The following is a 14,513-nucleotide window of genomic DNA, read 5'->3' on the forward strand; positions in this document are numbered from 1 at the left end:
ACTTCAAAATAAACTCAAGCATACATCATCTATTCTTATAGATGTCTCTGATTTATCGATTCCACCAATGTCACCATATGGACTTTCTTCAAAAGTGAAAATGTGCTCACTGCAGAGCTTGACATTGTTCAAGTTTCACCCACTACAGCTCTCCCTCTCTGGACTAATGAGTGGGACTTGAAGGTCCAACTACACTCTAAGGCAATAAAACATAACAATGAAAATTATACAAATTAATTGAGTATTAGAGTAATTGATCATGTATATACATATGCATGAAAAGAAAAACTATAGGCCAAGATAGCAGCTCATTCTCATTAAAAAAACATAAAACCCATTTATTTATTTTTTTTACATTTATTTAAAAGTCACAGTCCCTTAAAAATCTCCTTGAATATCTGAAAATATAATTCCATAATTTGTGCGTTACTAATAAGCTAAGCTAATTTCAAAATAAGGAGTAATGTTAAAAACAATTCCACACGCTGCAATGAACACATACAGTATATAGCTTGCTTTTCAGGTGGACACTTAAATAAACTGATATACTCAAGCTAACAATTTCCAGTATTCATTGATACATGACAATAATACATTTAAAATTAGATAAACTTTGGCATAGACAACTTGTAAAAAAATTGAGTTGCAAGAGGAGTCAGTTCACACTGCAGTCAACTGGATACCTACTTTAGCTAACCTCCCAAACGAAAATCCCTTTTCATACAAACATTTAACCAGGGGAGTCAGAGTTATTTCCAAGTGGCAGTCGCTGTACAAAAATAGTTTCTCCCTACATTGATATTTGTATTTCCAGGAACGCTAAATATTTGGAGTGGATAACTAGTTAGAAATAAAAGAAATTACTGACAGAATGCTAACTAATAAACTGGAGAAGATCACTAATTCAGTAGCCTGATTAACTGGGAAAGTGCTTGTTACTGCTTTACACAGCTGCATATTTCCTTTTAAACTGAATCACTGTTCTGAAGACAATTTGAGCTTGAATGAACACTGCATACTTTAATCGCTGTAAGCCCTCAGCGGATACAGTTCATCTTGTGTCAAGTCAGTGGGAGCAGCTATGGTTTAAGGATTGGGTGGACTGGAGCTGGAGTGTATATCATCATATGATTATGAACAGAGTAATAAGGCATGTGACGTGAAATGATCATATTTTTTTAGTGGGCTGTGGATGAATCATCTAGACGTTCTGAACTTTCATGGCATCCTTGGGCCAGCTGTATGAATCCAGAGTGAAGGAGTCGTAGTCAGAGTTATAGACTTGGGATAAAACAAAGGCCTCTTTATCTTTGGGTTCAGGATACCAGGAGGCAATGCCCTGTTTGTAGGCATGGTCCACAATCTGAAGAAAAAGAGGGGTTTGGGAAGAAATTATGAAACATATTGAGTGAACGGAAAACAGTGTGACAGATTAGCCACAGTTTAATATTAAAAACCTATGCAAAATTTTTCATCTATTTTAATTCATCCATTTGTGATAAGTTTCATTCATTTGTGATGACGTTTATTGGTATTACAGGGAATATAATTTACAGTATGCTATAAAGTTTACAAACTTAATGTCATCAAGTCTTTTCTAGACATTCAGTAGTTTTTCTTGAAACTGATTATTGAGAGGATTTTTCAATGTTTGATTCTGTGCTGATTTTTGCTCACTAACATTAGTGCTAACATATAAAAAAAAACAGCAAGTCTGAGTTTATTTGATTACAAATGCAGTAAATGCAGTGATACTGCGAGATATTATTACAACTTAAAGTGCACCTATTATGGATTTTGGAAAATTACCTCTCATATGCACTGTGTAACAGCTCTAAGTGAATGAAAATATCTTGCAAAGTTGTAAATCTTAAAGTGCACCGTGTGTAATGTTTTTGTCTCTCAAAAGAAAGAGTCGACTGAATAATTTAAACGAGTCATTTTTAAAACAAATTCCAAGCCATTTTATGTTGAGGTCAATGTGAAACATTAGCATATTGCCTGCCCACTTGTTGCATGCGCAAACCTGGGAACACTCGAACCCCCCTCTCTCAAACATTATTAAAAATATATATTTTAGCACATTAAAAGTTTTATCTTATATTGAATTCAATAATTCTTTTGTCAACAGTCTCCTCTGTTTTCATCCTCAGGTTTTCATCCAAAATATCTTAAATATCTTAACTGATTAATAACAAAATTTTCATTTGGGGTGGAGTAACCCTTTAAGGCCATTTGTGCGATTTCAATGATCAATCAGTAACCAAAAATACATAAATAAATAAATAAAAATAAAATTAAATAAAAAAATCTGATCGTTACACGAATCACATGGGTTGTCCCTCAGAGGTCAGAAAATAAGAAAATCCGTTAAAAAAAAAAAAATTCACATCCCTGCAGGATATATATACATTTTAATATTTTGTAACATTGTATAAGTCTTTAGTGTCACTTTTGATCAATTTACTGCATCAATTATTACGTAGTGTAAATTGCTACATTAATTGAACTCTATATTTAGCATGTCTTCATTCCATATTTAATGGATGCTGAATTGTATATCTGAATTTAATAAAACAATTTCAACCATGTTGTTCTGTCAGGTAACAAATTTAGATTTTTAAGATTAATAGAGATTTTTAATTTAATTTAGGTTAATGATTTTTAGTACACTAGCACTAGTGCAATCATGAAAAAGTGACTGTGCACTGTACAGCCCTGTTATCTGACCTGACAGCTCTTTTAACCTACTTTGCTATTTTAATAAATCTCTTAATTTAGCATGATCTCATTCCATATTTCTTACAAGTGCCAAAATGTAGAGTTGGCTAATAAGACCTGTTCTTGTGGTAATCATCCTCTACATATGAGAATGGCTACTGACCTTAACAGCAATTTTGAAGGACACTTCTCTGATGGTGTTCAGAGGAGGGTACAGTCTGCCCTCAGCCAGATGCTCCTCAGTAACCATGTCAGAAATCGCCTAGAGTGAAATCAAAGCCCTAAATTTAGCTTTCGCTCTGGAAATTAATTTGCAATCAAGGGTTTTTGCCCAGAACACACAATCACTTTTTTTATTGTTGGCTCTTGACTCTTCATGCTCGTATACCTCTGCTGTAGTAAGGAAAATGTCATCTGAGATGTGACGAACACCACAGGCGATGACCCCCAATGCTACTCCGGGGAACACATAAGCATTGTTTCCCTGGCCAGGGTAGAAGCTGCGCCCATCTGCCAAAGTGACCTTTTTAAAGGGGCTTCCACTGGCAAATATGCCCCTTCCCTGTGATACACACACATGCCCTTTAAACTGATGTCAAAAACTTGCTTTATGGGATGCTTTATGTGATTGTTTTAGTAAAGACCTCTTCAGCCAGTTTCATCCATTAGATTTTAGTGAGTATTACCTCAGTAAGTGTGTAACACTGCTCTGCAGTGCACTCAGCTTTGCTTGTGGGATTGCTGAGAGCAAAAATAATTGGACGTTTGTTGTAAGTGGCCATGTTCTTGATGATCTTCTCAGTGAAAGCACCACCTATGGCAGCCACACCTGTAGATGGTTTGAAGTTTGGTGTTTATTATCTCAAATAATTTCAAATATTACAATTTTGCTGTATTTAGAATAATGAACAGAAATATACTGACTTTTGCTCAAATCTAAATGTTTTCTATAATTATGCCTACTAGTGGCTTCAATATGCCATTGCAATTCACATAGGATGAATAGAAAATATTAAGAAAAGCAAAAAAGAATTATTCCAGCAATAAAAAAAAAACACAGGAGACAGGGGTGGATTAGCTTCAATTAGTTTTCACTGTCAATTCTGTAAAAACCTTAATAAATAAATGTAAATAAAATGTGTGTGTGTATATAAGAACGGTGTTGTTATTGTTAATTAAACTAATAAAATCATTTTAAGTAACTAAAAGCTGAAAAAAATTAAATATAAATATTATAATGGAAAAATATACTTAATTAAATATCTTCATACTTAAAAAAACCTTATAATATGCTAATGTTGAAGTACCAAAATGACCAAAACTAAAAATAAAATTAAAGCTACATGTGAATATTTTTAAAAAGCAAAAAGTGCTATTTTAGTATTTTTATATAGTTACTATTATAGTAATTTATAAGGTTTTGTATTGGTTTTTATTTTTGTTAATTTTTAGTTTAGTTTTAGTAATATTGTGATTATCACTTTACTAAAAAAAAAAAAAAAAAAAAAAAAAAAAAAAAAATGCACATAATGGATTCACTCAAATTAAAATGAAAACTGAAAAATAAAAGCTAATTCAAACTATTAATAAGTACTATAATGATACATATTTAAATAATATTATAACAACACTATATATAGAATGGGATCAGTCCTTCCTTACCAATGATAGCTGTGGGCCTGATGGTTTCCACCACTTCCTCTAGTGTCTTTAAGTGTGGATGCTCATGGGCAAATTCTTCCTTCTCATGGTTCAGATGACTTCTGCCCTAATGGGCCACATGACACAAAATAACAGTTTTAGTACAACGCTTCATTTTGGAGGTGTTCGAATACAATATATTCCTTTAATTTATGTTTTGTTCATATATACTTTTGTATATTCAGATGCGGAGTAGGAGGACAAATATACCCTGTAGGAAAGAAATGCCAAAAAAGGCAAACTACTGTGGGTTTGATTGTTACCTTGACAATTAAGCCTTTAGAATCCACCATCCAAATTTTCTTGACAGCCTCAGCATGAGGTACACCTTCCTTGGCCATGGCCATTATCAATAAGTGAGCAATGCCCAAGGCGGCCTGATGATGTGACAAAAAAAAAGGACACATCTGAATCCTGGAATAACTGGTGTAAGCTTAAAAGTGTTTCGTAATGGATCTTTTTCTTGTTATTTCTCAGTAAAAGTTTGTAGCATCTCTCAATTGAATTGACTTTACCTCTCCTGCTCCCTGAAATACAAACTTGTGATCAGAGAGTTTGTTCTTTGTAATCTTAAGAGCAGCAAGGACCCCAGCAACAGCAACAGAAGCTGTGCCTGAGAAGATAATTTTATGAACAATTTTATGGCTCTAATACTATAATTTTCCATGATAAAGAATGATAATCTTTATAGTTTTGGTATTATAATGTGCATACTTACCCTGGATATCATCATTAAAGGTGCAATAACGATTGCGGTATTTATTGAGAATACGAAAGGCATTGCTGTTGGCAAAATCCTCAAACTGAATTAGACAATTCATCCCATACCTAAAACCATAGAAAACATTAGTGACGACATGTTTGTACAGTCTGTAAATATTTCACACACATAATCTTCCCCTATAGTTAACTGTTAACTTAAGAACTGCCGAACCAAATCATTAAAACAGTTGAGATTAATAACAGGACCAACTGATTCACTTAAAAGATCTGGCTTAAAAGTACAACTTGAACAACAACATAACTAAATCATAAGGGTAAGTAAATCATCTTTCATTTCAGAATTTTTTGTTTCAGGCATACTTGTCGGTGACAGCTTGCATGAACTCGTCAATGAGGTCATCGTATTCTTTGCCCCTCACTCTTTTGTGCTTTAAGCCGATGTACAAGGGATCATCTAAGAGGGTCTGAACAAAAACAAATAAAAATGGGTTAAAAAAGGACAACAGGGTTACAAATAGTGACAACTATGTTTGTAAACCCAATGAAACCTATGAACATTAGAGTATAGTTGTACAATACAATGCCGAATAAAGTCGCAGTTTTTGCTATTTTTGGACCAAAATGTATTTTCGATGCTTCAAGAAATTCTAACTCACCCTCTGATGTCACATGGACTACTTTGATGATGTTTTTAATACCTTTCTGGATATGGACAGTATACCGTACATACGTTTTCAATGGAGGGACAGAAAGCTCTCAGACTAAATCTAAAATATCTTAAACTGTGTTCCGAAGATAAATGAAGGTCTTACGGGTTTGGAACGACATGAGGGTGAGTCATTAATGACATAATTTTGATTTTTGGGTGAACTAACCCTTTAAATTGATCAAAATGACAGTAAAGACATTTATATTGTTTTAAAAATACAATTATATTGATGTAAAAGTGTAATAATATTTCACAATATTACTGTTTCACTGATCAAATAAATGCACCCTTGGAGAGCATAAGAGGCTTTCAAAAACATTTAAAGACAAAAAATAAAAATAATTACAGACTCAAAACATGGTGTAACTATACCTGATTATCAGTGCCCACATCCAGCAGTACAGGCAGGCACTGCTGAGGTGGCACTCCTCCACATGCTGTATACAGAGCTAGTTTGCCCACTGGGATCCCCATTCCATAGCTGCCCAGGTCTCCTAATCCCAGGATTCGTTCTCCATCTGTCACCACTATGGCCTATTAATGCACATACATTGAAACAACCATCTACTGGCACTGACACTTTATCACTCTAAACAAACCTTAATGTCCTCCTCCGGCCATGAGTTTAGCATGGTGGCAATATGCCCCTTGTCATGGATAGTGATAAATAACCCTCTACAAGAAAAAAAAACAAAAACACTGTCAAAATCATATGGGCCTTATAGTGTATGTTCACCATGCAGCTAAGAAAAACTGGTTGGACTAGTCTAAGTGTTTATAAAGCATTTGATTCAGAATAGCTCTGGCTAAACAAGTTGTTCCAGGTCCTGAGCAATGCATGTATATACTTCACCTTGGTCTTCTGAAAGCAAGGCCATACTGCTGGCAGGCCAGGCCCACAGTAGGAGTGTAGACGATAGGCATGAATTCTTCAATGTCAGAGGTTAACACACGATAGAAAAGCTTCTCATTTCTGTCCTGCAGTGTCATCAGCAAGATGTATCTGCAGAGTCAGAATGTTTTATTTTTTAAATTTAGTATAAATAGGAAATGGACCAAGAAAAGTATCGTCACTGAGCTTTCACTGGCTTTGATCATATAGAGTATGTACAGAATGTTTCAGATGAAGTTTGGTTACTTGTCGAGAGGGTTACTGCGTGTCTCGTAGCTTTTCATGACACGAAGCACTTGGACATCCTGAGAGAGGAAACAGGGAGGCAGCAGGCCGTGGATACCCAGCTGTAACCTCTCCTCCAGGGTGAACGCCATGCCCTGTTAACACAGCACCAAAACTTTATTAACAACACGTGACAGCTGCAAATAAAAAAAAATGCACTCCTCCTACAGTCTGTTTTAAATACAAATTACCACCCTGCAACTGGGTCTGCACCGGGCAACATTCCAGCTTAGGGTAGATGCATCACATGTTGGATCTATTTATTTCTGACCAATGGGAAGTAAGCATGGACACCCTCCCCTGTTGGATTCTCCGCTCACTGTTAACGTCTAAGTTTCCATCCATCGTGGCTTTAAAGTTCTACACTTCTCAATCATGCCCAGCCCTCATCTTGCCTTGAAAGTCTTTGCAAACAGGATACAAATTGCAAAGTAACATTTAAATGGACACATTTTCAAGACCCTGCAACAAAAATTAGCGAAACCCCGGAGTCATATCCTGCAACTCTGCATTGATTTTAAGAAGCCTAAGCATATACAGAGCTTCTCTTAATGCTTGGCAGAGGGGACAAAGTCTGTGAAGACTTTGATTTTAGATTCAAGATCTCACAATGCCACTTTCATACTTTCTTATCTGTGGGGACTTTGGCATTATTAAATGTTATAAAATCAAATCAAAGCACCGGCTGCTGATAATCTAATAGCTGTTTAGTCACGTAGACCACGCAGAGCTTGATCCATAAAGATGCTTACTTTGTTTAAGTCAGGGTTCCTGGTGATATCATAGCCTCGTTTTTTGGTGAGCACCATGCCCTTGGAGTTCACACCTGAGTGACAGACCCTAACTGCTCCTAAGACAGCAGGAGGGAGAGACAGGGGACTGGAGAAAACTCTGCACAGCGCCAGCACACTTTTACCCGAGAGAGAGTTCATGATTCCTGAAAAATAAGAACATTCAGGGTCAGAGAATCTTCTTTTTAAAAGCTCACTATACTGGTATGCATGGTTTGACAAAATATCAGTTTATGCTGGTTTGTTGACTGGTTTCTAGTCAGTAGACCACCTCAGACCAGCAACAAACCAAGATGGTAAAAACAGTTTTTTGAACTTGTCCAGCTACTGTACCAACTTACAAAATGATTTTACTGTCACTGCAGTGAAACTGGCGCATAAACTGTGGTTATCATTATAATTATTTTATTATAAAGAGCTTTCATGGTGCAACAAAGGAAAAAATGACTAATACAGCTTTTGCAAGTTCAGCATGTTCGTCCTTTCCAATTGTAAACAAGACCTTTAGAATACAAAAATCAACGCAAATGCATTATGCATTGCGATCTGTATTCGCTACGCATCTTTAATTTAACATCAAAATGCGTTTTAGGATTTTTATATAGTTTCAGGCCAAATGCAGATCACGGAGAGGTTTAGCATTGTCATTGTTTTGTAATGAGACATTCGTTTAGTAGCAAAGCCGCGTAATTACCTGAGAACAGCTAACGTTAGTCCACCGGCAGCTTCTGCTTCACTAGGTTTAATCCCAACGCTGAGCTGCTGCCTGTCTCCTCTGACTCGCGTTATATGTAGATGATGTTGAAATCTACTGATAGAAACGATCCCGGTTTGTATGACATTTGACGCTTTCGCTTCCCAACGCTCACCCATTGTGCCCGCCCCTTTTGGGCAGAAGCGGCCAATAGAACGAGGCGATGCGAATGACGGCGTTTTCATACAAATGGAAGATTTTGTATGCCTGGCTTCCCAGTCTTTTTGTTTATTCAAACGCTTGCATTTCAAATATGAGTAATGGAAACAGATGCTTAATCACGTATGTCAAACCAAATTACCACGCTCGAATATGCTTTACAAAGAAATGATATAACAATATATATTTTTTAATCTACAGACATAAACTACACGTTTCTGCATTAAATAATGAAACATGGAAAATGTAAGAACTCTAAGTCTTAAAAGACTGTTAAAAGGTTACTTTATTGCAGGCAGTGTTTACATAAATTATCAGCACATGAGAAATAAGAAGATTTTGTTTTTGTTTGAAATTGGTACCATTCATATAGCTTTTGATTATGAGTTAGAATGACAATACATCTGTACTCATACTACATACTCAAATACAAATCTAAATCATCCCAAGGATTGTATTTGGATAAAATTGTGAAAAGACAAAGAAAACCACCAAATCAACATTAAAACTTCTCCAAACAAAGGTTAACTAAAAGTAAACAGAGAACCTAGATGAACCAAAGAGGTTCTTTATGTTAAACCTTCAGCTGAAGTCCCTTCAATGTTAACGTCATCTACAAATTGTACATATTAAATACCAAAAACCTTGCTGTGGTTAATAATTAAAAAATGTACAGTGAAAAGTTACACAACATCTATCTAAAAGTAGAAATAAAACAAAATAAAAAGTAGAAAAAGATGTACAGTGTATTTACTATATTACAGGGGTCTTTTGCAGGCCATTTGCGGTTACTGCTTAATTATTGTGCTGAAGTACACAATTGGTCCCAATGACAGTAGTCCAGAAGACATTCACTTGTAGGTGGTGACTGGTGAGTAATGAAAGATCAGTAATGAAAGTTAGAAATGAAGGACAAGTAAGGGACTCAGATCACAACGGTCATACCACTGTGAGAGCTTTTATCCTGTAAAAAAAAAAAATTATGATTAGACAAACCGTAACAATTATTTACATTTATTTTTATTCATTTGGAAGACACTTATTAAAAGTGACTTAAAAATACTATGCTATTTTTTTTTGTTCAAATCTCCATTTCAGCAAACCCAAAGCATACTTTCAAACACAAAAATAAAAATTGTCATTTATTCACCCACATTTCATTCCAACGCTGTACGACTTTCTTCTACAGAACACAAAACATTATTTTAAAGAATATGTTTTTGTTCACACGATAAAACTCAAACAAGCCGAGACATTTTTAAAAATATCTTCTTTTGTGTTATCAGAATAAAGAAAATCATACAGGTTGTTTTTGAGTGAATGGTTCCCTTTAAATGTGTGCTTTTTGAGACCACAGTATATAATCACAGCTTCTTAGTGATGAACAAATCATAAATCTACATTCTTACTGAGAGGTGGTCACTCCTCCTGCTGTGGCCAGGCAAAATATCAATGGTAGAATAAGCTGGTGGTTTCTCAGACAATCTCCCTTGAGATTGCTTCCGTTTTATAAAACTGTCCCCCTCGTCTGAACTCCAGGAGCCTCTACGTGGAGAAGGTGAATAGCTCCTGTCTCTGCGGTTTGTCGCGTGCTCCAGCTCCTCCAGAAGCTCCACTTTACTGCGAACACGTGGACGAGACCTATCCGAACCCGAAACTCCCCTGCATCCTGATGAACCTCGGGCTCCATGCCTGTCGTCCCAGTCTGACTCGTCGCTGTAGCTGCGCTGTATCTGTGTCCCTCTCCGTGAAGATGACTGCTCCCTCCAGGAATCATTACGATGATGACCGTTGCGGTTTGAGCTACCACTGGAATGATTTGATAGCCGTTGTCTTCCACCATCATTGGTCCACCGAGAGCTCGGTTTCGCTCGGCCCATGATGGGAGGCAGCTGGATGACCCTGCGCTCCACACCTTGGACACCCATCTCATCCAGGGCTGAGAACATACTGGGCGGCCTGGCTGATAAAGGCACAGCGTGGGGTATGGGTTGAGGTGGTGGAGTTGCATATTGGGGTTGTGCCACATATTGATGAGGAAGACTTTGTAACGGGACTTCTGTGTAGTAATGTTGAGGTTGAAGCATTGGGGCAGCCATATCCATCCCTCTTACTTGGTTCTCCAGAAAATCTAACACCTGGTTACTACCACGTACACTTCCATTTATGCTGCCGTTTGCATGGTATCCATGGGGAGGTACGAATGGCAGGACAGGTTGAGATGGATGAATGACCATCGGGGCCATGGGAAGGTTGTGCTTGGATGGAGTTTCTGAAAAAGACCCTGTGGAGGACAAACTATGAGTGTCAAGTCATTACTGATCAGAAGCAGCACTACATAAATAAGCAGATTACTAAAGGAAGTTATACTGACCTGAATACAGTAAAGGGTTTGCTTGAGAAGACGCCTTTGAGGCAACGGGGCCATAGATGGGCTGGCCATGGAGCCACGGTACCATTGCTTTTTGAGCATCACGCATCATCTTGTGGTGCATCACCGCTAAATAGACAAATGAACATGAAAGAAATATTTCACTGTTTTCTTTTTCAATAACATTTAATTTTATAGGATGGACAGTGAAGAAAGTAACCTGGTATTACAAGACAACAAATTATTAGAAATGTTTTATTATTTTAAATAATACTTAATAATAATAATATTATTTATAAAGTACATTATGTGGTATTTTCCTAGTGCACAGATTAGTTTTCCACATATTATTATAATGAATACTAAATTATAATTTATTATCAATATTATTGTTGCTTTTATTCATATTATCATTTAAAAGAATACTTGTATTATTAATATTTTTTTATATAATGCATATTTTGTAGTATTGTCAATATACTTTAGTTTTCATTGCCATAAAGAAAAAAAAGAAAACAAGTTTTATGATATATTGCATTATTATTGACAAACTAATCAATTGTTATGCAGAATGTGATTTTGTAATCAGTAGACATTTATTTCAAAGAACTGATATCCAGCATAAGTAGAAAACTTTGAATAATGTTAAAAAAAATCAATATTTTAACATTTTATCTGGTGTGATAAATGCACAGACAAAGATACTAAAGTAATAAAGAGTCAATGCAAGTGGATACCTTCTTCTGGGCAGCAGCAAGTGCGCGGACAGCAGGGACAACGAACATAGCAGCAGCAGTTCTGAGGACAGCACTGGCAGCAGCAGATACAAATCAGTATGAGGAGGAGCAATCCACCGAGGACGATGAGCAGCACAGTCAGCCAGTCTGAGAGGAAGAGGGGGTATGACCAGCATCAGCATCTATAATGTTTTTGTGTTTGAACAAGACTTCAGTGTGCTGATACTTACGATACACAATGAGTCTGATTTCTTTATCGGAGTCTCCCACAACATCACCTGCTGCATCGATGGAGCAGAAATACATGCCATTGTCCCACCACATCACCTCATTGATAACCAGGTCAGCGTCTGAGAAACGCATACAGAAAAACTAAAAACCTCGATCAAGAAAACATAAATTGTACATTGTAAATAATTAGCTATATATATATATATATATATATATATATATATATATATATATATATATATATATATATATATATATATATAACTATGTGATGTGAGATAAGACCTGATTAATTAGATTTTCAAACCCAACTTTTGAGCATGTAATAAATTATTTCCTACTTTTTGATAATACGTTTTAGGAAGCCTGTTAGGATAGTTATAAAAAGATCCTACACTGAGTACTTCATTTTTTATTGGGTGTTTTTATTGGGAGATTGACAACTGATATTTTTATAAGCATTTTATAGAAGTATTCTGCTATACTAGTAAAAAACTGTCATTGATTTATGTCGTTGCTCCTGCATGTCCAGACTCACTGTTTTGTATGTATATTTTGCGATTTTGATATTCTGATCCCAAAATAGCTTCATTGAGGCCTCTTTTCTGAATCACTATGCGGACAGTGCGCTGACTGTCTGGACAGTCATTGGCTGGGTCTTGCTTCAGACCTAGAGCTGCTTGATATGCTGAAGAAAGAAAGAAAGAAATGTACATGGCCACATCGATCACCACATGTAATCCATTCAGACAAAAAAAAAAAAAGCCTTCTATATTCAGTTGATCTACACCACTCACCAGCTGAGTAATATTCCAGCACTGGATCCAAACAGAAGGACTTGTATCGCCATGTGACCAGAACATTTTGTGGGTTTGCAGAAGTGGAATAGTCACATCCTAGAGTGACAGAAGCAAACAACATCGTGCGTCTCTCTGTTTGAGGAACCGTAACCTGGATAGACAACAGCTCTGAGAATAGAGGGAGAGGGATCAATTAACATACTGTTTGCATCAGGGCTCCACACTTTCTGTCCGACAAGCTTAGCATTACTTTTACAGTACTTCATTTGATTTATTTAGTTAGTTAGTTAGTTAGTCAAGGACCATGTTCAGCAAAATAAATTTTTTAGCGCTGAGCATAACAAAAATAACTATATTCACTATATACATTTTAAAACTAGACTACATCTATTCCTGTTCCAGGCCTGAAAATCTTTTTTTTTTTTTTTTTTTTTTACAAATCCTTACACACACAAAAAAATCAAGTTTCATTAAAACATAATATTAACATTCTGGCTGTTATGAAGCTTGTAAATCACGTAACTATGATTATCTGCCTGTCATGTTTGCACCTGTTGATGATTACCCTCGCTACTGAACTTACAGAATTACCAGAAATGTTTCAAATTCTTTATTCTTAGTTGTATGTCACTAAATGAAACTCCTAATATTCCTGTTTTAAACCCTAAGAGTTGTTTGGAATGCCGACTTACCTGATGGAAATACGCAGAGCACGAGCGCAAACACCTTGAGCTTCAGAGTTTCTTTCATGTTTCTCGGTAACACGGAAGTTTTTTTTTTCTTTTTTTCTGTATTTTCCGAGACACAGATAAATCCTATATTTGCGACTCAAACAAATACAGACGATGTATGCTGGCCATCATGTCATCGTAAAAATATATCCATATATTTTACCTCAATTCTCTCGAGTCAGTGTAAACACACCTTTGCTCTTGGAAGTCTCCCCATTCCACGATGACGTCACAGACCCCACCCACCAACAGGTGCACAACATGTCATGTTACTTTATTTAAAGTTATTCATTGATTTTTGTTCAAAATTGAAATTATTTTTCACATTTCTATTTTTGTAAATATGTTTCATCGCCCAAAGTGAAAGGATTTTTGCGTTGTTTACTTTATTTGATGGAATGAAGAAATATGTCTGTAGTTATTAACATTTAACCACTAGGGGGCATTCCAAGTCTTCCAACGTTCTTTTTTTGCAGTAATGACAATAATTAAAACCCATGTAAAACTGACCAGCAACAACAGGCAATCTAACCAGATGTGGAGACCAGCAAACAAGCTTAAGGTAAACCCGGCTGTGTCCGTTGTGTTTTTAGTCACTGTTCTCAGAAAGGAACTGTGTTTGAGGATGTAACATTATAATCATGCTATCTTTCCAAAAATTTACAAGTAAAAAAAAAAGTAAATTAATTCCAGCTCCAAGTTCTGAATGAGCGCCGCGGCGTTCTTTCAAAACTAATGTAAACTGCCATCACACATAATATTCATACGGCGGGTTATGTTTTTGTTTACTATAAAGAGTGTAATCATCCTATTGGCGGGAAAGGATGTTTTATTAATCGTTAATAATAACTTTAACTATTAACTATCAACTATAGCACAGTGTGAAAGAAAGCGACAGATACAGAGAT

At 36.0% G+C, this 14,513-nt stretch overlaps 2 protein-coding genes across 4 annotated transcripts; both read right to left on the reverse strand.

Moving 5' to 3' along the window:
- Nucleotides 1-337: 337 nt before the first annotated feature.
- me3 (malic enzyme 3, NADP(+)-dependent, mitochondrial) lies at nt 338-7,969 on the reverse strand. The gene is made up of 14 exons (XM_059500264.1): nt 7,784-7,969; nt 6,993-7,126; nt 6,708-6,857; nt 6,454-6,529; nt 6,227-6,388; nt 5,506-5,609; nt 5,141-5,250; nt 4,938-5,035; nt 4,686-4,799; nt 4,384-4,489; nt 3,408-3,550; nt 3,110-3,283; nt 2,885-2,983; nt 338-1,363 (listed from the first exon to the last, which is right to left on the reverse strand). Exons 1-14 carry the CDS (start codon nt 7,961-7,963, stop codon nt 1,202-1,204), a joined length of 1,812 nt encoding a protein of 603 aa, XP_059356247.1. The 5' UTR covers nt 7,964-7,969; the 3' UTR covers nt 338-1,201.
- Nucleotides 7,970-9,437: 1,468 nt separating this feature from the next.
- ildr1b (immunoglobulin-like domain containing receptor 1b) lies at nt 9,438-14,079 on the reverse strand. 3 transcript variants are annotated; one of them, XM_059500271.1, is made up of 9 exons: nt 13,769-14,077; nt 13,567-13,689; nt 12,872-13,042; nt 12,613-12,762; nt 12,074-12,193; nt 11,844-11,990; nt 11,110-11,235; nt 10,145-11,019; nt 9,438-9,699 (listed from the first exon to the last, which is right to left on the reverse strand). In XM_059500271.1, the coding sequence occupies exons 2-9, from the start codon at nt 13,622-13,624 to the stop codon at nt 9,661-9,663; spliced, it is 1,686 nt and encodes a 561-aa protein (XP_059356254.1). In that variant the 5' UTR covers nt 13,625-13,689; nt 13,769-14,077; the 3' UTR covers nt 9,438-9,660. The 3 variants fall into 3 exon arrangements, with proteins under 3 accessions (XP_059356254.1, XP_059356256.1, XP_059356255.1); XM_059500273.1 differs by lacking the exon at nt 13,567-13,689 and having other exon boundaries at nt 13,769-14,079; XM_059500272.1 differs by lacking the exon at nt 13,769-14,077 and having other exon boundaries at nt 13,567-13,762.
- Between the last annotated feature and the right edge of the window lie 434 nt (nt 14,080-14,513).

Source organism: Carassius carassius, chromosome 19 (assembly GCF_963082965.1).
Source record: "Carassius carassius chromosome 19, fCarCar2.1, whole genome shotgun sequence".
In the NCBI taxonomy this organism is placed as follows: Eukaryota; Metazoa; Chordata; class Actinopteri; order Cypriniformes; family Cyprinidae; genus Carassius; species Carassius carassius.